The sequence below is a fragment of the Sus scrofa genome, chromosome 6, assembly GCF_054392235.1.
Source record: "Sus scrofa isolate SSC_HxYL_T2T_F1_AM1 chromosome 6, Sscrofa_HxYL_maternal_Yorkshire_Landrace_v2.0, whole genome shotgun sequence".
NCBI lineage: Eukaryota > Metazoa > Chordata > Mammalia > Artiodactyla > Suidae > Sus > Sus scrofa.
Window position 1 is genome coordinate 49527987 of NC_139388.1, and position 23554 is coordinate 49551540.

The window sequence follows — 23554 nt, forward strand, 5'->3', positions numbered from 1 at the left end:
CCTTTCTCAGAGGGTTGTGAGAGGCCTTGCAAGACAGGCCTGTAATGCAGTTACTCCAGCCTGGTCCCATCAAACCCTCAGGAGGCATTAACTAGGGTAGTTACGACTATTTGAAGTTTATTAATTGGTGGCATTATAACATTAACATTGTCGAGGCAGCAAATTTTAACTATTAAGAGCATGAGCTAAAAACTCAGCCTTCCTGGGTTCGAATCTTGACTCTGGCACTTTTCTTTTTTTTTTTCTTTTTAGGGCCACACCTGGGGCATATGGAAGTTCCCAGGCTAGGAGACAAATCTGAGTTATAGCTGCCAGCCTACGCCACAGCCACAGCAACGCCAGATCTGAGTCGTGTGTATGACCTATACCACAACTTATGGCAATGCTGGATCATTAAGCCCATTGAGCAAGGCCAGGGATCGAACCTGCATCTTCATGGATCCTAGTTGGGTTTGTTACCACTGAACCACGACAGGAACTCCTATTCTGTCAATTTCTATGTTGTATTCTTAAACCCGCTGAGCCACAACGGAAACTCCAGGAGTTCTGCTTCAGATGTGTTAAGCTTGAGACATCTCTTAGGCTAGTGAATAGGTTGCAGAACGTAGGAGCCCAGAGATAGAAATATCTGGGCTGAAGATAGAAACTTGGGTATTGATAGTCTCAAGATGGAAATGAATGGAGTTCTCGTGACACAGCGCAAGTGAATCTGACTAGGAACCATGAGGTTGCAGGTTTGATCCCTGGCCTCGCTCAGTGGGTTAAGGATCGGGCATTGCTGTGAGCTGTGGTGTAGGTCACAGACACAGCTGGGATCCTGAATTGCTGTGGCTGTGGTGGAGGCCGGCAGCTACAGCTCTGATTGGACCCCTAGCCTGGAAACCTCCATATGCTGTGGGTGCGGCCCTAGAAAGCTAAATAAGTAAATAAGGAATCAAAGCCATGTGTGGGGGAGATCCACTGTAGCACGAGTAGGCTAGAAAGGGGGACCAAGTGCGAATATTTGGAGCTGGCCAGGGTTAAGAGGTCAGGGAGACAGACCGAGAGGACTATATGACTGTAATTGGCAGTGAGTGTAATGAGAAAGTGTAAATTACAAGCCCATAACTGCAAGCCTCACATAGTCTCAGGTTCAGATGGACTTCCTAGAAGAGGTGACTCCTGAGCTGACGTCTAAAGTCCAACTGGCTACAAAACCAGACCAAAAAGGTAGGAATGTTCCAGGTAGAAGGCACAGCCCACGCAAAGGCCTGGCAGCAAGTGAGCCCTGGAGAAAGCAGAGAAGGAAGCTACTCATTCTGGAGGGGGTGGGCAGGGCAGGATGGGGGGAAGAGGTGTGGTCAGAAGGGAATCCAGATTAGTCATCACCAGAAGTTTTGGCATCAGCCAAGTCCAGGTTCAGACCTGGTCCTGTCACCTTCTGTGACCTCAGGTAAGTGACCCTGCCTTCAGAGCTTCCATTTTCTCTCCTGTTAGTTCTTGCCTCACAGACAAGGCTTGTGCATTAGCCCCGGCAAGCCTTCAGGAAGCATTGCTGTGACTGGAGTTTTCTCTGTTGTGATTTTTTTTTTCTTTTTTGGTCTTTTTAGGGCCACACTCACAGCATAAGGGGTTCTCAGGCTAGGGGTCAAATTGGAGCTGTCGCTGCCAGCCTACACCCACAGCCACCAGCAACACTGGATCAGAGTCGTGTCTGCAACCCACACCACAGTTCATGGCAACGCCAGATCCTTAACCTACTGAGCGAGACCAGGGATCGAACCAGAGTCTTCATGGATACTAGTCAGGTCCGTTAAACACTGAGCCATGACAGGAACTCCTGTCTGTTGCGATCTTGTTAATATTCATTGCATTACGGAAGAGAGAATGCATTAGGTTAGTGCTTAAGAGTACAGGCTAGGGAATTTACCCAGAGTCAGTTTACTTATTTGTAAAATGGAGATAACATATAGCATCCGTCCCATAGGACTGGTACGAGGACATGTGAGCCGATATATGTAAGGTACTTAGTAGGGTGCTTGGCAGTTAGTTTTTTGCTTTGTTTTGTTTTTGTTTTTTGGCCGTGCTGGCAGCATGTGGAAATTCCAGAGTCAGGGATGGGACCCACACCACAGCAGTGACCCAGGCCGCTGTGATGACAATCTGATGCATACAAAAGAACTCCCCAGTTATTTTTTTTATCAGTATTATCTAAGGATGAACAAGAGATGACCCAGGTGGCCTCCAGGAGGAGGGAACACCACAGGTACAGACACAGAAGCTAACAGCTTCTTCTTCTTCTTCTTCTTTTTTTTTTTTTTTTGTCTTTTTAGGGCTGCGCCCATGGCATATGAAAGTTTCCGGGCCTACGCCACGGCCACAGCAACCCCAGATCTGAGCCACATCCATGACCTATGCCACAGCTTGCAGCAACACCAGATCCTTAACCCACTGAGCAAGGCCAGGGATCTAACCCGCATCCTCATGGATGCTAGTTGAGTTCTTAACCCACTGAGCCACAAGAGGAACTCCAACAGCTACTGTTTACTAAACATTTACCACAAAATTCTCGTAGAGGCCTAGAAGTGGGGACATGGAAACCCTTGTTGGCATTTTACAGATTAGAAAATCATTGTTTAAATCACTGTTATGGGACCCCAAATTATTAAGAGGCAAAGTCAGGATTCAAACTCCAGCTGAACCAGCTTCCCAGGAAGAGGCTAAGGGCTGGACAGCCAGCCAGTGTGCCTGAAGGAGCCTTGAAAGAGTACTGGGCGCTCACAGGTTGAAGGTTGCAACTAGAGAGCAAGCAAAAGGGCTCCAAGGGTTGCTTCAGTTGCCATTTTTCCTTTCAGTTGCATTCCCCACCCTGCCCACCACCTGACCTTGGGAACATCAAGCTTCAGAAACCAGGCTGTGGCCCCCAGCCTCTTCCAGTGTCTGGACCCTCTTTAGAGACTGGAAGACTGAGACCAGGTAAAATGATTTTTTTTGGTCCATCCAAGTAAAATGATTCTGGTGACCCTGACCCAGGGGGTAAAGGGGTGCAGGTGGAGGAACAAAGAAGTCCCATTCCTGGGAGTAACTGGGCTGCCATCAGGGCTGTGCCTGCAGGGTCCCCCCACACAGATGAGGGCGCTTGTCCTCAGACTGTGAGCAAAACAAAATCCGGGGTCTCCAGACGCTGTCTGTCGCGACAAGGCTAGGATAGGGTACAAGTGCCAAGAGTCCCAAGAATCCCTATCCGAGCAGACCAAAAACATCTGGAGGCTTGGCTTTGGGACGACAATTCACACTACAACATTTAGGCTTGGCGACTGTTCGGGTCACCTCGGAGTCCTGGTCCCCGAGTGCCTGCATTGGGGACCGAAAGGCGTAGAGAAAGATTTCCAGTCTATGAACTCCGGGCGGCGTCAGAACTGCGGCTCAGGAAACGCACAGCGAATTCTCAGCAGCCGCACCCTGTTACACTGGGCGGGGCCAGCAGGCGCCTGCGCAGTTTTAATACCGGCTCTAGGACCGCGCGGAATCCGTCCCGGGCCGCCCTGCATAGCCTAACCCTGCCCGGGCCGCCTGAGTCACCCGCCCCGCCCTGCGGAGCCGGACGCAGCCGGAGGCCCAGGAGCTGCACAGAGAAGCGGACCCGCGGACGCGTGAACGAGGCGGTGAGCGCCCAGTGCGGACTTCCCCCCTGGTCTCCCTAAGCCCGGCCCTGGCGGCCTCCAAAACCATAGAGATCCTACAATTTTGGTCTCAGGAGTCCCCCAGACCCATGTTCGAACCCCTAGATCTGTCTGGCCCCAGTTATCCCGCCCCGGAGACTCTTCCACCCTCCCTCTCAGGTTCTGAAGTAGGAGCATGGATTTGAGAGGTAGCCGGTAAATTCAGCTCTGGGTGCGGCCTCCAGAATCGCGATCCTAGATCCGATCTCAGTTCTAATGGGGACTCCGTTATCTCGGACCCCGGGGCTCACACCCACAGTCTTAGACCCGAACCCACAGACCCAGCAATGACACTGTTATCTCGCTGCTGTTTGTACCTAAACCCGCAAGCTTACATTCTGGCTTCCCTAAATCCTGGCCCTGGGGCCTCCAGGCAGAGAATTTCTGATCCACGCCCTGATCCGCCCCAGACCTCTACATCAGTTTTGGGGCTCTGAATCCCAGATTAGAGCGCCAGCTTGGGGCCCCCATCTCGAGAACCCCACTTGACTTGGCTGGTGTCTGGTGCTTAATGATGCCTATGCGTATACTCAGTCCAGGGTCCTTCGAGCCAGATATGGACTCTTTGGACCGGGAAGAGGTTTCAAACCAGATAATCCGACTTTATGCCACCCATCCGAGACACCCTCCCCCAGAAGCCCAGGCCCTATCCTGAATGAACCCTCGAGCCCCAGTCAGAGGCTTCTTATTACTTCCCCCAGTCCAGCAGCCAGAAATGCGTGTATTTGGGGGGGAAGGGGCGGGCTTAGGGACGGGACAGCAACTTGACTCCTTTTTTCTCCCCCTCAGGAATCTTGAGTCACAGCCATGTTCCTGGTTAACTCGTTCCTGAAGGGTGGCGGCGGCGGCGGCGGGGGAGGCGGGGGCTTGGGCGGGGGCCTAGGGAATGTGCTCGGAGGCCTGATCAGCGGGGCCGGAGGCGGCGGTGGCGGCGGCGGTGGCGGAGGAGGCGGCGGCGGTGGTGGCGGAACTGCCATGCGCATCCTGGGCGGGGTTATTAGCGCCATCAGGTAAGGCGGGGCCTGCAGAGGGGCGGGGCCTGGAGGAGGAGGCTGGTCCCGCAAGAATAGAATGGGGTAACTTAGACCCGGACCCGGAACATTAATTAGGCTGGGGCTGGTCTGGGCCAGCAGACCGGCCTTGAGGAGGCCGACTGTATTGAGTTCAGGGAGCGGGACTTGATATGGGAGTAGTTTTGACTGTGGTGGGAGACACAATTTGATGGGCCAGGTGGGGCTTAATGGCCAGGTGCAGCCTCCTTCCGCTAACCTGGAGACTAACGTTAAGGGGGCGGAGCTACTGAAGCCGGGTGTCACTTCACTGGGGCAAAGCTTACCTAGGGGCGCGGCATAGCCCTCGTAGGTGCGTTCAGGGGTGTGCCCAGAAGAAGGCCAGGCTTAATGGGATAGGGGAAAAGGACTTGAAGGGACAGGGCCTGGCCAGGAACTGGCTGGATTAAAATAGAAAAATGTCCTGAGGGAGGTAGGGCGGGTGGTCGGTAGGGGCCTAGTTAGTTTTGGCCCCTGAATGTGATCCCTTGAAGGAGTGAGAACTCACGGAGCTGGGGTGGGATCTTGGGAGGACGCAAGTGTTCAGAAGCCGTGGAGATGGAGTAGGTTCCTAGACAGGTGAGACCTGAGGAAGGTGGGCCCTGGGAAAGCTGGGGCCGGGCTTCTAGGAAGTATGCCCTCGAAGGGGCTTTGTCTTTTGAGAGATCCGCCACTGTGTAGGGGGCACAACCAGGGCAGCAAGGATAGGGACAGGTGAGGGCAAAGACTGATGAGGCAGGCGGAGGGAGCTGGTAGGTAGGCTGGCAGGCTACGCGGTGGGGCTTGGTGGGCTGGGTCGTGGGGCTGGAGCTGCCAGTTGGAGGCCCCGCCCCCTGGCTCTACACTAACTTCTCCCGTTTCCCTTCAGTGAGGCGGCTGCGCAGTACAACCCCGAGCCCCCGGTAAGCCGCCCTTCGCACTCAAGCCGCCCTTCGCAGTCGGAGACCCCTTCTCATTCGGAGGCCTTTTCCAGCACCCGTCCTTGTCCCTCTGAAAAAAGCCCCACACCTCTCCTTATGAAATTTATCTCATGAAGTCTCCCCCTTGTCATGTCCCCAAACTTAGTGGTATCCGCTCCCTAATCACTGGCCACCTCTCATTCTCTGGTCACTCAACCTCCCAGCCCACTCTGACTTTCCCATTTAGGGCTGTCCTGGCCAGGACACCCCTCTCCCTTCCTGCTCTGAGATCTCCTCCTTCTGCAGCCCCCTCGCACCCATTATTCCAACATTGAGGCCAATGAGAGTGAGGAGGTCCGGCAGTTTCGGAGGCTCTTTGCCCAGCTGGCTGGAGATGTAAGTAACCTGGGGTCCCCAGACCTGTCGGAATCCTCCGGTGCCTTCCCTTGGGCTGCCCTTTACGTGTACAATCCTCAAGTTCCCATCCTCCCTCATGACACGCACAGACCCCTTCCAGTCACCCCGACCCATTCCTAACTTTTCCCCTCAGGACATGGAGGTCAGTGCCACGGAACTCATGAACATTCTCAACAAGGTCGTGACCCGACGTGAGTGTCCGGCGTCAACACATGGGGCAGGCTTAGGGGCATGGTGGCTGGGGCAGCTGTGATCTCTGACCTCTGATTTTCAACCTGTTCCCCACAGACCCTGATCTGAAGACTGATGGTTTTGGCATTGACACATGTCGCAGCATGGTGGCTGTGATGGATGTATCCTTGAGGGCAGTCTTGGGGAGGCCTTGGTGAAGATGGGATTTCCTTCCTTCCTTTTTTTTTTTGCTGTTTAGGGCTGCATCTGTGGCATATGGAAGTTCCCAGGCTAGGGGTCGAATTGGAGTTACAGCTGCTGGCCTACGCCACGGCAACATGGGATCCAAGCCATATCTTCGACCTTCACCACAGCTCATGGCAATGCCAGATTCTTAACCCACCGAGTAAGGCCAGCGATCAAATCCGAATCCTCACGGATACTAGTTGTGTTTATTACTGCTGAGCCACAACGGGAACTCCTTGAAGAATTTTATACATGAGGAATTCTGAGTGGTTATGGGTTTTTTTTTGTTTTTTTGTCTTTTCTAGGGCCACACCCATGGCACATGGAGGTTCCTAGGCTAGGGGTCTAATCGGGGTTGTAGCCGCCGGCCTACACCATAGCCATAGCAATGCAGGATCCGAGCCATGTCTGTGACCTACACCACAGCTCATGGCAATGCCAGATCCTTAACCCACTGAGCAAGGCTAGGGATCGAACCCGTAACCTCATGGTTCCTAGGCAGGTTCGTTAACCACTGCGCCACTATGGGAACTCCCTGAGTGGTTCTATTTAGAGAGTCCTTATCATTTACAAATATAAACTAAAATATGGACAAAATGAAAAATGAAGCCACACCCAAGGTGACATGACTAGGATGAGACAGGCACTAGGATTTTAGCCCAGGTTCCCCTGCTTGGCTGTTATTATCATCACAGACACGGTATACAGCGCACATCTGGGTACAGGTATTCTTAACACCCTCCTGCCAGAGTGACACAACCGGCAAGCTGGGCTTCGAGGAATTCAAGTACTTGTGGAACAACATCAAAAAGTGGCAGGTGTGTGCGGCCTCTGAAACTCAAAGCACAAAGCCCCCCAAGCCATGGAGAGGCCATGCCCCCCGAGGCTCAGCCGAACCCTGCTCTTGTCCCCACAGGCCATATACAAACAGTTCGATGTTGACCGTTCAGGGACCATTGGCAGCAGTGAACTCCCAGGGGCCTTTGAAGCCGCAGGTGTGGAATGTGGTGGGGCCGGGGGTGGGATTGGCGAGGCAGACTGAGCTGGTTTGGGGCCGGAAGTGGGTTGGGTCATGGGGTCCCCACTACTGAGAGATCAATTGTTCTCAGGATTCCACCTGAATGAGCATCTCTACAGCATGATCATCCGACGCTACTCAGATGAGGGAGGGAACATGGATTTTGACAACTTTATCAGCTGCCTGGTCAGACTGGATGCCATGTTCCGTGAGTGACACCCCAGCTCTCTTCCTGGGTAGGGGGTTTGGCCAACCTCCATTGGCCAGGTCTCCTGTGAGCCTGATCCTGGCATGGGCATTGTGAGGGGCGCAGCAGTGACGGAAAGAATCTTAGATCCTGCCTTTATGTCACTCATAGTCCAGAGGAGGAGAGGCACATTGCCACACGGCGAGGGCTCGGCATGGTTATGGCTGGGATGGGGAAGCCTAGGCGAGTGCTGGGCGCCGTGAGGGGAAGCTCAGGGTAGAGTGGGTGGAGGTTTGTAGCTGGGGGAGCTCTCACAACTATTCAAACGTAATGAGGCACCTGATGCAGCTTAAGGGGTTAAGGAGGGCTTCCAGGAGGAGAGCACACGTGAGCTGAGACCTGAGGGATGAGGGGGAGCGACCTCACCAGGAGGTTGATTGTTGAATGGGAACAGCCTGTGCAAAAGCCCAGAAGGAAGAGAAGATGGTGCTTTGGGTTTTTGTTGGACTCAAAAGGAAGGGGAGACACAAGTCAGGGAGGGGTCGGGAGGGCTGGGTCATGAGGGCTCTTGTGAATGTTTGTGCACTGAATCCTTAAGACAGCCCTGTGAGGGAGTTTCCGTTGTGGCTCAGCAGTAACGAACCTAAGTAGTATCCATGAGGATGCAGGTTCAATCCCTGGCCTCGCTCAGTGGGTTAAGGATCCAGTGTTGCTGTGAGCTGTGGTGTAGGTCACAGGCATGGCTTGGATCCCGCATTGCTGTGGCTGTGGCGTAAGCCAGCAGCTGCAGCTCTGATTCGACCCCTAGCCTGGGAACTTCTATATGCCGCACGTGTGGTCCTAAAATGCAAAACAAAATAAAGCAAAACACAAAACAAAACACACACCCCACACACACACAACCCAACCCTGTGAAGTGGGAATTACTGTCCCCATTTTATAGAGAAGGAACCTAGGTTTCAAGTAGGAGCAGTGGGCATCGTCAGGCCAGGCAGGGGTGTGAATGCCAAGTGCAAGGAGTGCTCAGACACTATCGGGGACAGTGGAGAGCCCAGCAGGTTCTAGGCCAGGGAAGGACAGGGTCTCAGGTTTAGCTTTAGGAAGCTCTCCCAACTCCTCAGAACTCAGGGAAAACAATGCAGTAAGATCTCCGGTGGAGGAGTTCCCATCATGACTCAGCGGGAACAAACATGACTCGCATCCATGAGGACAGGCCCAATGGTTAAGGATTTGGCGTTGCCGTGAGCTGTGGTGTAGGTCACAGATGCGGCTCGGATCTGGTGTGGCTGTGGCGTAAGCCGGCGGCTACAGCTCCAGTTTGACCCCTAGCCTGGGGTCATATGCCGCATGAATGCAGTGTCAGGGTCCCACTTGTGTGGACACGAGGGTGGTAACTGAGTGGTGAGTGAGAAGCAGCAATGTGGATGCCTCGGTCTGGCTCTGAGTGGGAATGTGGGGTTGAGTGTCAGGGCAGGAGTGAGGACCACACCAGCCCGTAGGAGTAGGAAGTGCAGAGCCTCGTTCCAGTAGCTGCTCGGGCCAGAACTGGAGGGCATGGAGCTTAGAGGTGGGTGGGAGGCTGAGGCTTGGGCAGAGGCTCATGAGGGGTGTGCAGGTAACAGTCTGGGTTCCAACCTGTTTCCTCACTTTCTCGCTGTGTGATGTGGGGCACATCACTTCACTTCTCTGTGCCTTATTTTAAAATGATGCTTATCTCACAGAATTGGGTTAAATGAGTTAATACACGGAAAGCACTTTATTACTCAGTAGAGTTCGAGCTATTATTATCGTCCTCCCATATATTAGTATATTTTTATCCGAAAAGCCAATCCCTTCAACCCTTCTTTTCTCCAGGTGCCTTCAAATCTCTTGACAAAGATGGTACTGGACAAATCCAGGTGAACATCCAGGAGGTAAGAACCCCTGTCCTTGGAGTTCCTGCCATGGCTCAGTGGAAATGAACCCGACTTGTATCCATGAGGATGCTGGTTCGATCCCTGGCCTTGATCAGTGGGTTAAGAATCCAGCGTTGCCATGAGCTGTGATGTAGGTCACAGAGTTGGCTCAGATCCTGTGTGGCTGTGGCTGTGACCGGCAGCTGCAGCTCCGATTTGACCCTTAGCCTGGGAACTTCCATACGCCTCAAATGAGGCCCTTAAAAAAAAGCAAAAAAAAGAACTCTTAGGCGTTCCCGTCATGGCTCAGTGGTTAACGAATCTGACTAGGAACCATGAGGTTGCCAGTTCGATCCCCGGCCTTGCTCAGTGGGTTAAGGATCCGGCGTTGCCATGAACTGCGGTGCAGGTCGTAGACGTGGTTCGGATCTGGTGTTGCTGTGGCTGTGGTGTAGGCCGAGGCTACAGCTCTGATTCAACCCCTAGCCTGGGAACCTCCATATGACGTGGGAGCGCCCCTAGAAAAAGACAAAAAAAAAAGAACCCTTATCCTGGGATGTGGGAACCTAGCACGGGCCCTCCTCTCAGCCCCACGTACCAGCTCGTTTTCCCAGCAATCCCTGGGCGCGGGCAGAGGGGGGCTGCTGGAATGGCGAGGTGCCCTGCGCTTCACCCTCCGTACCCTCCTCTCCCCAGTGGCTGCAGCTGACCATGTATTCCTGAACGGGAGCCCCAGACCTGCCCCCTCGTCGCCTCGCTGAGGGAGTCACCTTGGACTCTTCGGTCTCTCCCAGGGCTGATCTCATCCGCAGCCACATCTTCGTGGGTTCTGTGGACCCACACTCCTTCCTGTTCTCCCAGCCGTTGGCACCCAGATTCTCAGTCAACAGCCAGAGCCCAACATGCTTCAGCACGCCCTGCCCCGACAGTCACCCCACACCCGTGCACCCATCTCATACCCGCTCCATTAGCCCTCTCTTGCACCAGTGCCAAGCCCAACATTTTTGTTGCTTCCACACCCCAAGGGCCTTTCTCTCTGTTCTGGGAGGATCAGTCCAGTCCCTTCACTCCCTGGCACACCCATTCAGTTACCACCCAGGCAGCCCAACTCCAGGCCATGACAGGCCCACGTGCCCCAGTGCCTTTGTCTGTATTCTGCCCTCAGCCTGCCAGGCCCAGGAGGAAATAAATGCACCTACTTGCTGCTGTCCTGAGGTCGGCCTCCTGTCCTGGGAGCAGATGGGTGGCTCTGGCTGCTTCTGGGGCAGAGGGAGTCTGTCTCTGTGTGTCTCTTAGCCCTCATCTTTCTCAGTGTGGATCCCAGTTGAGCTGTAGCCTCATTCTTGCTGAGATGTCTCACAGATCCTAAGGGAGGCCGAGCCTGGGACCTAGAAGCCTGGGCCATCTCTGCTTCTGCTGTGAGGGCCAAGCTGGTGGGAGGTCTCAGTGCCAGCTCTGGCTCTGTCCCCCAAGGCCATGTCTGCCCCTCTCAGCTTCTGTGCTCGAGTGAGTCTGTCCTTATTTGCCTCTGCCAAGCTCGCATCTTCTTCCCCACCCTGGGGCCTCTGCAGGGAGAGGGGCTGCCATCCCAGGGTACAAAGCCCCTGTCCCATGCCAGGTCCCCAGGCCCCATGGGGCAGCCCAGGGCTGCCTTTTGGGATTCCAGCCCTGCTAGGAAGGCTGAGAGGTAGCTCCGGTCTAGCATGAGGGATTAAGGGCTGGGGCAGTGGGCTGTCACAGGGCAGCGATTTGCTTGTGGGGTGGAAGGATGGGCTGGGAGGCACACGCAGGAGAGAGCAGGGCTGGGTTCCCCAGGAAGCCAGAACATTTATTGATGCTTGTTGAGGTCCTGCAGACTTCTTGGTCTCACTTCTTGTGAGGGAAGGAGGCCCAGCCGAGGCAGTACAGGCTATAGACAGTGCCTAGGGAGGGAGTGTGTGAGATACAGAATGAGACCCTAGTTTCCCCCCTGAACCCTTTTGAGCCCCCCTCCCCCAGACTCCTCAGTCACCATCCTGGATCTCAGCCCTACTCCCAGCTCCAGCTCCCTTCTCAAACTTCACTTCAAATGGGAAATCCTGGACCTTGATCCAGACCAAGCTGCAGGCTTTCTCCCCAGACCCATCACGAGTCCAGCAGCCCTCCTGGGACAAGGGCCCAAGCCCTAGGGTGCTCCTTCCCTATTTACCAGTCCAGAGTCCCATACTGTCCACCCTGCCTCCCCGAACCCTAGCCCTGGAACCAGCCCCTTCCCCACTCCCATCCTGCACTCACCCCCCAGACACAGAGTCATAGTCACTCGGTACAGGATGTTGTCAGTTGCACCGCCCTTCAAATGCACCGGGAGGTCATTGTCCGCCTGGATGTTGGGGGAATTCGATGAGAAAGGAGCCGCCTTCTCTCTGTGGACCCTAAACTCCAGCCTCCACGACTCCCTCCGGACCAAGCAAGCGGCGGGGAGTCCTCCCCGCCAACCCCGGCCGTCGCTCCGCCTACCTGGAAGATTTTCTGTTTCTCAGCCACTCGGTTCTCCAAGCGGTTCCGGGCGGTTGAGCTAAAGGAGCGGACCAGAGCCTGGGAGACCTGTGGGGACGGGGTGGAGGGGTACTGGCGGCGCCTGGAGAGGAGACCCTCGCCGGGGGGAGGGTGTCGGGCTTTCCGAGGCTCTGACTTGGGGATAGTTCTGTCCCTTGGGAGCGTCTCCAAGATCCGAACTGGCGGCACGAGTGGGGGAGGGGGTCCTGCTCAAAAAGGCCCAGAAGAAGGGGACCCGTGCCTAGAAGGTCAGGCTCGGAGGTTACCAGGCTGTCTAGAGGGTCCTGGAAGAGGGTCGGACCGGGAAGGAGACTCATGTTCTGCAGGTCCAAGTCCCGACATGGTTTTTTTTTGCGGGTCCCTGGATTAAGGGGAGGAGCTCAGGTCCCAGGGGAAAGTCAGGACTGGATCCGGGGTGCCTCGGGGGTTCCCCTGCTGCCTAAGAACTCCGGGGGCGGGGAAGAGGCGTGAAGTTCCCGGGACCGAGGTCCCGAGGTATTACAGGTGCCCTGGATGAAGGGAAGAAGTTCAAACTCGGGGCTTCGGGCCGTGTCAGTGGGTCCCCAGCTGTCTCAGCAGCTCTCGTGTTGGGAGCTGGGGGAGGGGGTCCCAAGCCCTGACAGGGGCTCACGATCCAAGTCCCCAGATGCCGGGATGTTTGGGGAGTCTTGCACAGGGGCGAGGGATTCCAGGTTGGGGACCCCAACCCGACCCGTGGGGGCCCTCACCCGCAGGGCCCTCATCCTGCGTCCTCCTCTTCGGCCGGAGTCACCTCCCCTCTCGGCCCAAGGACACACGGTGCCCTCCCTTCCCGGGGAATCCCAGGCCACGCCCTCGGCGCGCCCCACCGCCGCGCAGCCCCGCGGCCGCTTTCGGATTCGTCCAGTAGGTGGGCGGAGAAGACGCTGCAACCTCGTCCCCGCATCCCAGCGCCAAGTGGTCGGAGCACCCATCTGTAACTCATCTTGGGATTCTGTTGGTCCACGTGGAGAGAAAAGCGGCCCCAGAGACTATATTTTGGGGTTGTTTCTGCGGAGATCCCAGCCTGGAGCAAGTGCAGTGCCTCGGGTCCGGTCCCTCGGATCCCTCTCCGTCCGGTTGATGTTGGAGAGCGAGTGAGGAAAGGTAAGATAACCATGTTTACGTCCAAGTGCAGTCCTTTTTCCTACCATGTCGAAACACATTGCTGTGGCTTTGGCTAAACATTAGTGTGCATCTGGGGCTTAGGGACCGTGTTGTTTGGAAAATGCAATCCGCTCCCACCTCATCCAGGTGAGAGATGGGAAGCCTGGAAGTGGTAGATTACGCCCCTGTCTCATATTCACAGGGGCAAATGCTGCTCACTCGCTGAGTGGAAGCGCAGGATAATTTTCCTTGTTTAAGTACTTGTTTTTCATTCTCGGTTTATTGTGAATCCTTGCAGCTGACTCTGCGTAATCTAAATAGGCGTACGAAAGGACTCCGCTGCATAGCAACCGTCTTTGCTTCTTCCTATTACCTTATTCCCAAGCCCAGTTCTTCATCCTGGAAAGCAGTGTAGCTGCTCTATTTATCTATCTGTTTATTTTATTTTAGTCTTTTTGCCTTTTCTAGGACCGCTCCCGCGTCATATGGAGGTTCCCAGGCTAGAGGTCGAATCGGAGCTGTAGCTGCCAGCCTACACCACAGCCACAGCAACGCCAGATCCGAGCCGCGTTTGAGACCTACACCACAGCTCAGGCAACGCCGGATCCTCAACCCACTGAGCAAGGCCAGGGATGGAAGGATGGAACCCGCAACCTCACGGTTCCTGGTCGGATTCTTTAACTACTGAGCCACAAGGGGAACTCCTATTTGTTAACTTTAGACTTCGGTTGCATCCCTAGCACCTGGCACATGGGTGGATTTGATCAGTATTTGTTGAAGGCAGTACAATGTAATCCAAATGTTCTCTGATTTGGTCACTCCCACCCACTTAACAAAGTAACACCTCGGTGCTTCTCCTAGATTCTAGCCATCTAGATAATTCTGGCCATCCTCAGAAAGTGGCTGCACCTGTGCTCACTCACCCAGCTGTCCCCTGTTATCTGCATTTGTGTAGGATCAGTATTCCAAGAAGAAAATACAAATCGGCAGGGTGGGGGTGGGGGGAAATCTCTTGCAGTGCAGCAGGTTAAGGATTTAGTGTTGTCACTGTAGCGGCTTGGGTCACTGCTGTGGCTCAGGTTCGAGCCCTGGCCTGGGAAATTTCACATGCTTCGGGTGCAGCCAAAGAAAGAAAGAAATTGCTCTGACAGTGTATACCAGGAAGGTTGGAAAGGCTGAAGGAGTGCCTTCTAAGTAAGACTACTCTATGGGGCCCCTGTTCAAACAGCAAGAAACAAATCACCATTACAAATACTAAAATATAGGCATTCCCCTTGTGGCTCAGTGGTAATGAACGCGACTAGTATCCATGAGGACACAGGTTTGCTCCCAGGCCCTGCTTTGTGGGTTAAGGGTTGCCTTGAGCTGTGGTATATATCACAGATGTGGCTCAGATCTGGTGTTGCTATTGCTGTGGTGAAAGCTGGCAGCTGCAGCTCCAATTAGACCCCTAGCCTGAGAACTCTGTATGCCAAGGATGCCGCCCTAGAAAAGATAAAAAACAAAAACAACAAAACTTAAATATAAAGCTTTTTTCTTTCTCCCATGATTGCTCTTAACCTGTCGTGGTGTTTTTATTATTCAGTGTCATGCTCCCTAGAGCAAGGGACACCCTGGGGTGTGTATGAACTCTCTTGGTCACCTGTGATCGTGAGGCAACTTTGTGTGTGTGCCTAAACAAGCAGCTGCTGGTGCCAGGTTCTCCTCCCCTCCCACCAGCCACTAGACCAATGCGTTGCGCCCTGACCAGAGGTGGAGAAGTTGAACAAAGCATTTTCCTTCCCGTGGGCTCGCTCCCTACAGGGTGATGCAACTTCCCTTCCAAGAAGAGCCAGGAGGAGTTCCCACGGTGGCACAGTGGAAACGAATCCGACCAGTAACCATGAAGTTTTGGGTTCAATCCCTGGCCTCGCTCAGTGGGTTAAGGATCTGGCATTGCCGTGAGCTGTGGTATAGGTCGCAGACTCGGCTCAGACCTGGCGTTGCTATGGCTGTAGTGTAAGCTGGCAGCTGTAGCTCTGATTTGACCCCTGGCCTGGGAACCTCCATATGCCTCGGGTGCAGCCGTAAAAAAGCAAAAAAAGAAAAATGAAGAGCCAGGAACCTGGATCAAAGGTGGGCAGGACACTCACCCCTGCCAACCATCTCTATGCTGAGGGCCCAGGAGCAGAAGAATAAGCAGCTAAGAGGCTGTCTCAGGGAGACGGAGAGCAGGGGAGGAGAGAATCCACAGGGGTCAGGCTCTAAGTCCCTGGTGCCTGCTCCATGGTCCCAGCAGACTTCACTTTTAAAACATAAACATAAATAACATGAAGAATTACAACGTGGCAACCACAGAGCATTAAACCCCACACTCCCGGAGTTCCCGTCGTGGCGCAGTGGTTAACAAATCCGACTAGGAACCATGAGGTTGCGGGTTCGGTCCCTGCCCTTGCTCAGTGGGTTAACGATCCGGCGTTGCCGTGAGCTGTGGTGTAGGTTGCAGATGCAGCTCGGATCCCGCGTTGCTGTGGCTCTGGCGTAGGCCGGTGGCTACAGCTCCGATTCAACCCCTAGCCTGGGAATCTCCACATGCCACGGGAGCGGCCCAAGAAATAGCAACAACAACAACAACAAAAAAGACAAAAAAAAAAAAAAAAAAAAACCCACACTCCTGGAGTTCCCACCGTGGCTCAGTGGTTAATGAACCCGACTAGGGACCATGAGGTTGTGGGTTCGATGCCTGGCCTTGCTCAGTGGGTTAAGGACCCGGCGTTGCTTTGAGCTGTGGTGTAGGTCGCAGACGTGGCTCGGATCCCACATTGCTGTGGCTCTGGCGTATGCCGGCGGCTGCAGCCCTAGAAAAGACAAAAAGACAAATAAATAAAAATAAATAAATAAATAGGAACGGGTTCGTCAACTTGCAGGACAAAAGGGCTCGAATGGGGGATGATGAGACATCTGGGGGAGTAGGCTCTGCTGCCCTGTGTTAGCACGAACTTATTGTCGTAACAAAAACGCACCAGAATACTGTGGTTTAAAGAACTTATATACCAGCCAACCTCAACTTGGATCTTGATATGAACAAACAGTAAAAAAAAAAAACCCAAAAAAACAAAAACGGGCAGAAGACCTAAATAGACATTTTTCCAAATAAGACATACAGATGGCCAGTAGGCACATGAAAAGATGCTCAACATCACTAATTATGAGAGAAATGCTAGTCAAGACTACAATGAGCTGCCAATTCACACCAGTCAGAATGGCCATCATTAATAAGTCTGCAAATAACAAATGCTGGAGAGGGTGTGGAGAAAAGGGAACCTTCCTATACTGTTGGTGGGAATATAAATTGGTACAATCAATTTGAAGAGTATGGAATTTCCTCAGAAAACTAAATATGGAGCTACTATATGATCTAGCAATCCCACTCCTGGGCATATATCTGGACAAAACTCTAATGTAAAAAGATACATGCACCCCTATGTTCACAGCAGCACTATTCACAATAGCCAAGACATAGAAGCAACCTTAATGTCCATCGACAGATGAATGCATTAAGATGTGGTACAGGAGTTCCCAGTGTGGTGCAGTGGAAATGAATCTGACTAGGAATCAAGAGGTTGCGGGTTCCATTCTGGCTTCGCTCAGTGGGTTAAGGATCCAGTGTTGCCGTGAGCTGTGGTATAGATCACCAATGCGGCTCGGATCTGGCGTGGCTGTGGCTGTGGCATAGGCCGGCAGGTGCAGCTCCGATTTGACTCCTAGCCTGGGAACCTCCATATACCCAGGGTGCGGCCCTAAAAAGCAAAAAAAATGATGTGGTACATATACACAGCGGAATACTACTCAGCCATAAAAAGAACAAAATAATACCATTTGCAGCAACATGGATGGAACTAGAGATTCTCATACTAAGTGAAGTAAGTCAGAGAAAAACAAATACCATATGATATCAGTTATATGTGGAATCTAAAATATGGTACAGGAGTTCCCGTCATGGTGCAGTGGTTAACGAATCCGACTAGGAACCATGAGGTTGCGGGTTCGGTCCCTGCCCTTGCTCAGTGGGTTAACGATCCGGCGTTGCCGTGAGCTGTGGTGTAGGTTGCAGATGCGGCTCGGATCCCACGTTGCTGTGGCTCTGGCGTAGGCCGGTGGCTACAGCTCCGATTCAACCCCTAGCCTGGGAATCTCCACATGCCGCGGGAGCGGCCCAAGAAATAGCAACAACAACAACAAAAGACAAAAAGACAATAAATAAATAAATATGGTACAGGAGTTCCCTTCGTGGTGCAGTGGTTAACGAATCTGACTAGGAACCATGAGGTTGTGGGTTCGATCCCTGGCCTTGCTCAGTGGGTTAAGGATCCGGCGTTGCCGTGAGCTGTGGTGTAGGCTGCAGACACAGTTCCGATCTGGCTGTAGCTGTGGTGTAGGCTGGTGGCTACAGCTCCGACTGGACCCCTAGCCTGGAAACCTCCATATGCTGTGGGAGTGGCCCTAGAAAAGACGAAATAAAATATGGCACAAATGAACCTATCTACAAATCAGAAACAGACTCACAGACATATAGTACAAACTTGTGGTTGCAGGGGGTAGGGATTGGGATGGACTGGGAGTTTGGGATTAGTAGATGCAAACTGTTAAATTTAGAATGGATAAGCAGGAGTTCCCATCGTGGCTCAGTGGTTAACGAATCTGACTAGGAACGATGAGGTTGCAGTTTCGATTCCTGGTCTTGCTCAGTGGGATAAGGATCTGGCGTTGCCGTGAGCTGAGATGTAGGTTGCAGACGCGGTTCAGATCTCACGTTGCTGTGGCTCTGGTGTAGGCTGATTAGACCCCTAGCCTGGGAATCTCCATATGCTGCAGGAGCGGCCCTAGAAAAACAGGCAAAAAGAAAACAAAAATTTAAAAATAGAATGGATAAGCAATGAGATCCTACTGAATAGCACAAGGAACTATATCCGGTCTCTTATGCTAGACCATGATGAAAGATAATATAAGGGGAATGTATATACATATGTGTGTGTGTGTATATATATATATACACGTATCTGTATACATATATATAATTAAAATTTTATTGCTATTGTGGTTGTATTTTTAAAAAATGAGTCTTGGAGTTCGCATTGTGGCTCAGCAGTAAAGAGCCTGACTAGTATCCATGAGGAGTTGGGTTCAATCCCTGGCCTCGCTCAGTGGGTTAAGGATCCAGCGTTGCCTCGAGCTGTGGTATAGTTCACAGACTTGGCTTGGATCTGCTGTGGCTGTGGCGCTGGCTGGCAGCTGTAGCTCTGATTCGACCCCTAGCCTGGGAACTTCCATATGCTGGGGGTTTGGCCCTAAAAAGACAAAAACCAAACCAAACCAAACAAAAAAAACCCTAATATCCAAAAAAAAAAAAAAAAAAAAAAAAACCCTCAGAGTCTCAGAGCCCCCAACTGTGGCACAGTGGGTTAAAAATCTGACTGTGGTGGCTTGGGTTGCCGCAAGAGGCAGGGGTTCAGTTCTCAGCCCTGCACAGTGGGATAAAGGAACCTATGTTGCAGCTGGGATTCAATCCCTGTCCTGCAAACTTCCATATGCTGTGAGTGTGTCCATAAAACTTAAAAAAAAAAGAAAAATGACTACATTTTTTTTGGTCGAGTCTCTACATTTTGGAAGTACATACTCAGCTATTTTTTGGTGTAATGGTATGAGGTCTAGCATATAACTGCCAAGTAACAAATCACCCCAGGAGTTCCCATCATGGGTTCAGTGGTAACGAACCCAACTAGCATCCATCCGTGAAGACGTTTGCTCCATCTCTGGCCTTGTTTAGTGGGTTAAAGATCTGGTGTTGCCATGAGCTCAGTGGTGTAGGTCACAGATGTGGCTTAGATCCCACGTTGCCGTGGCTGTGGTGTAGGCTGGCAGCTGCAGCTCTGAATCAACCCCTAGCCTGGGAACTTCCATGTGCTGCAGGTGTGGCCCTAAAAAGACAAAAATAAGATAAAAATCACCCCAAATAGCAGCTTAAAACAACGAGAAGCATTATTTCACATATTCTGTGGGTCAGGAATCTGAGTGTGATTTAGCCCAGCCGCAGTCACGCTGCTCAGGATAGAGGTGGGCAGGAACAGGATTTGTGTTATGACCCCAGCCGGGCAGGGCAGCCTTCGAGTCCGCAACGAAGTTCAGTGTCGCTCTGCTGCCATCTTGTGGCAGGTCTGAAAAAGGCCACTCCCACCTCTACCTTCCCACACTACTCTGATGTTTTAGGGACTTGCCTTTTAGACACTTTTGACTTTTATCCACCCAATTGTTGAATAGATCATGAGTTCAACATATTTTAAAATTCATAACCACGAACAGGAAGAAAAGTCTTCTTTCCTCTGAGGACTCTGAATCCCTCTCCAGGGAAGCCATTTTATGTTTTCTTGTGTATCCTGCCAGGCAAAAAAACCAAAAAATAAACCCCAAAACACAGCAACAATGACAAAACCGCAACAAGAGGGTCAGCCTTCCCCAGTCATAAAAGGATAATTTTTCCCCCAAATTAGTAAATTCATTCAACAATATTGATCCTGATTTGAGCAAGTAACATGTGTATGTTTTCAACAAACAAAAAATATAAAAGTATAGTATGACCCAATAGGGAAATGTGATATTTTATCATATGAAGGAATTAATGTTAATTGTTTAGGGATGATATAGAGTTTGAACTGCACGCAAGCCCCCGCGTCCCTGATTTTTTTATGTAAGAGCCTTTTGCTTTAGTTTCCCAGGTGTCTGTTGAGTCCCAAAAGGCTTGTTCAAGAGTTAATGACTAGGAAATGTGAAGATATGGAAACAAAAAAAATAGGAGTTCCCATTGTGGCTCAGTGGGTTAAGAACCCGACTAGTATCCATAAGGATGTGGGTTCAACCCCTGGCCTCGCTCAGTGGGTTAAGAATCTGGTATTGCTGTGAGCTTGCGTCATTGCAAATGCAGCTCGGATCTAGTGTGGCTGTGGCTGTGGCTCTGATTTGATCCCCAGCCTGAGAACTTCCATATGCTGTAGGTACAGCCCTAAACAGACAAAAAAAAAAGAAAAAATAAAGGAAAAAAGAAACAAAACATAGCTGCTGAGCTGGGAAACTGGTAACAATTTAGACTAAAAACCAGTCACAGAGCAGCCTGAACCCCCAGTTCCCTGAACGATACGAAGGTCTGACCCGCATTCCTAAAATGTTCTTTTGAGGAGTCAGATCCTCAGCAGATGAAAACGGCTGACCTCAAGCACACAGACCCCAGACTGGTTGCAATCTGAAGACTGATGATGTGCAAAACCTTGAGGCCAACCAGCTGGGGAATTGAGCACAAGCTGATCATGAACCTGCAGCTGCCTCCCTCACATGGCTTTTAAAAACCCTTCCCTGGAAGCCATTGGGGGGGGGGGGGCTGTCATTTGAGCATGAGCTCTTTGTTCTCTTTGCTTGGGCGCCCTGCAAATAAACACTGTATTTTCCTTCACCACAATCCAGTGTCGATAGATGGGCTTGGCTGAATGTCAGACAAGCAGCCCCAAGTGCAGATTCCGTAACAAGCTTCACGTTATCTCAGGTGTTTTCTGAGCTTTTGCGTTTTTGCCTGGACATGGGCGGTGACTTTCTAAATTCCCTCGGGCCTGGGTCTGATTTTGCATGTCATACTCTTTAAATGCCTGGTTTCCAGAAGGGGAAAAAGGAACAAAGGGAAAAACAAAACAAAATACTCATTGTCACTTTAAAACCCTTGGAAACCACTTCAGCTGGTGGGGTTGCAACAGGAGTGGCCTGCTTCTGTGTCTGCACTTCCATGATCTGGAGTAATTAGCAATGAGAATGCAGATCTCTGATATTTGGAGGCCAGGTCCTATTGCCCATACTGGTTGTGTCAAGCTGATCTAGGATCGCTGGTGTGGCTGCCTGCCACGGGCTGGGGGAGAGGGGATGAATAGCAGCCACCACACTAGCTAAGCTGAAACTGACCATGAATGACCAGCCAAGCCTTCCTCTGGAAGCTATGAGCCTTCAAATAGACTTCAGAGTTCCAGAATAGTTACATCAGAAGGATTCTGCCAGAAGTTCCCTTCATGGCTTAGCAGCTACCAAATCCAACTAGGATCCATGAGGATGTAGGTTCGATCCCTGGCCTCGCTCAATGGGTTAAGGATCTGGCATTGCTGTGAGCTGTGGTATGGGTCCCAGACTTGGCTCAGATCCCAAGTGGCTGTGGCTGTGGTGTAGGTTGGCAGCTGTAGCTCCAATTCGACCCCTAGCCTGGGAACTTACATACGCCATGGGTTCAGCCCTAAAAAGCAAAAAAAAAAAAAAAAAATCTGCCGGTACAGTTGTGGTCTATGCAGTGGATTCATGACGCTTCTGACTCTGCCATCTTCTTTGACATCACCCAACCATTCTACTTTCTGTCAATGAACTTGACTCCTCTTAGGCATCTTACATAAAATGGAATCATACGGAGTTCCCGTTGTGGCTCAGCAGGTTAAGAACCTGACATAGTGTCTGTGAAGACGTGGGTTGTTTTTTTTTCTTTTGTCCTTTTAGAGCCGTGCCTGCAGCATATGGAGGTTCCCAGGCTAGGGGTCTAGTGATCCCTAGCCTTGCTCAGCGGGTTAAGGATCTGGCATTGCTGCAAGGTGGGGCATAGGTTGCAGACATGACTTGGATCTGGTATTGCTGTGGCTGTGGTGTAGACTGGTAGCTGCAGCTCCGATTCAACCCCTAGCCCAGGAACTTCCATATGCCGCAGATGTGACTGTGAAAAGAAAGAAACAAAAGAAAATGCAATCATACAATATTTCTCCTTTTGTATCTGGCTTATTTCACTTAGAATGTCTAATTACCTGTTGAAGTATATGTCAGAATTTCTTTCCTCTTTTTTTAATTTATTTTTTATTTTTTTGTCTTTTTGCCATTTCTTGGGTCGCTCCCATGGCATTTGGAGGTTCCCAGGCTAGGGGTCGAATTGGAGCAGTAGCCGCCGGCCTACACCAGAGCCACAGCAACATGGGATCTGAGCTGCGTCTGCGACCCACACCACAGCTCATGCAATGCCAGATCCTTAACCCACTGAGCGAGGCCAGGGATGGAACCCGCAACCTCATGGTTCCTAGTCGGATTCGTTAAACACTGTGCCACGACGGGAACTCCTTTCCTCTTTAAAGCTGAATAAATATTCCATTCTATGGATATACCATATTTTGTTTACCCATCCATCTATCAATAGGTCCTTTATTTTTAATTTGTGCAAAGATGGAAATACTGGTTCATGCAAATAAATGAACATATGCCTAATGATAGCAACATATTTTTCATGTATCTGGATATTCTTTTTTTTTTTTCTTTTTGGCTACACCCAGCACATACAAAAGTTCCTGGGTCAAGAACCAAACCTGTACCCCAGCAGTGAGAACTGCTGGATCTTGACCTGCTGAGCCACCATGGAACTCTCAGATATTAGGGTTTTTTTGTTTTGTTTTGTTTTTGTCTTTTTGAGGGCTGCACCTGTGGCATATGGAGGTTCCCAGGCTAGGTGTTGAATCAGAGCTGCAGCTGCCAGCCTACGCCACAACCACAGCAACACTGGATCCGAGCCTCGTCTGCCATCTACACCACAGCTCACGGCCAGATCCAAGCTGAGTCTACGACCTACATCACAGCAATGCTGGATCCTTAACCCACTGAGCAAGGCCAGGGATCAAACCCAAAACCTCATGGTTCCTAGTCAGATTCGTTTCTGCTGCGCCATGACAGGAACTCTGGAACCCTTGGGTATTAATACTGCTCAAAACGATGTCTTTCAGTCATTCTTCAGTGCAAACCAAACTAGCTATAACATTCATTACCTTTATTTGGCAGCAAGTTTAACACAATCATTAAGTATGGGTTTTGTAAAGGAAAACAACCTTTTTCTTTCTTTCTTTTTATGGCTGCACCTGTGGCATATGGACATTCCTGGGTCAGGGATTGAACCCAAACTGTTGCGGAAACCACAAAAATCGTGGCAACGGAAGGAGACAAACAGCACTCGGAGATATGGAAAAGCAAGGTTTATTCAGCACCAGTGCGGGCTCAGAGGAGTCACCTCCAGAGTCTGAGCACCAGGTCTTTGTTCTCAGTAACTATTATACACTACAAGGTCTTGATTTTCCCATGTAAGCATCCCGGAGCTCCCCCATCCCCAAGCAGACAGTGTTCCTCCCGAAGAAACTGAGCCGGCAAGGTTACAGAAGCAGAACTGATCAGCAATGCTGGGTACCTGATTAGCAGGGCTGCTGGCTTGGGCAGAGAGCACACAGTTGT

The 23554-nt window shown here is 51.5% G+C and overlaps 4 protein-coding genes across 8 annotated transcripts in view; 2 read left to right on the plus strand and 2 right to left on the minus strand.

The window, feature by feature from the left end:
* THAP8 (THAP domain containing 8) overlaps positions 1–23554 on the minus strand; it is a 160417-nt gene that overhangs the window by 100856 nt on the left and 36007 nt on the right. The gene's annotated exons all lie outside the window — the stretch shown is intronic.
* CAPNS1 (calpain small subunit 1) lies at positions 3596–10796 on the plus strand (the record flags this gene model as incomplete). Its single annotated transcript, NM_214318.2, is given in 11 exon segments — positions 3596–3644; positions 4491–4711; positions 5619–5652; positions 5956–6045; positions 6200–6257; positions 6355–6419; positions 7233–7301; positions 7400–7478; positions 7593–7709; positions 9543–9601; positions 10280–10796. Coding segments are annotated over 10 exon segments (801 nt in total). The 3' UTR covers positions 10307–10796.
* COX7A1 (cytochrome c oxidase subunit 7A1) lies at positions 11411–12907 on the minus strand. Its single transcript, NM_214411.1, has 4 exons — positions 12847–12907; positions 12080–12166; positions 11858–11942; positions 11411–11505 (listed from the first exon to the last, which is right to left on the minus strand). The coding sequence occupies exons 1-4, from the start codon at positions 12859–12861 to the stop codon at positions 11450–11452; spliced, it is 243 nt and encodes an 80-aa protein (NP_999576.1). The 5' UTR covers positions 12862–12907; the 3' UTR covers positions 11411–11449.
* Positions 13161–23554, plus strand: part of ZNF146 (zinc finger protein 146) — a 106664-nt gene continuing 96270 nt past the window's right edge. For all 5 annotated transcript variants that reach the window (XR_002345320.2, XR_002345318.2, XR_014806119.1 and 2 more), the window contains exon 1: positions 13161–13243. The gene's annotated coding sequence lies outside the window, so the exon portion shown is untranslated. The remainder of the gene's footprint in view (positions 13244–23554) is intronic.

Coding starts and splice junctions, on each gene's coding strand:
- COX7A1 (NM_214411.1), bottom strand. Junction 11,943..12,079: donor AGAAACAGAAAATCTTCCAG/GTAGGCGGAGCG, acceptor CCCAACATCCAG/GCGGACAATGACCTCCCGGT. Junction 11,506..11,857: donor TATGACTCTGTGTCTGGGGG/GTGAGTGCAGGA, acceptor CTCCCTCCCTAG/GCACTGTCTATAGCCTGTAC.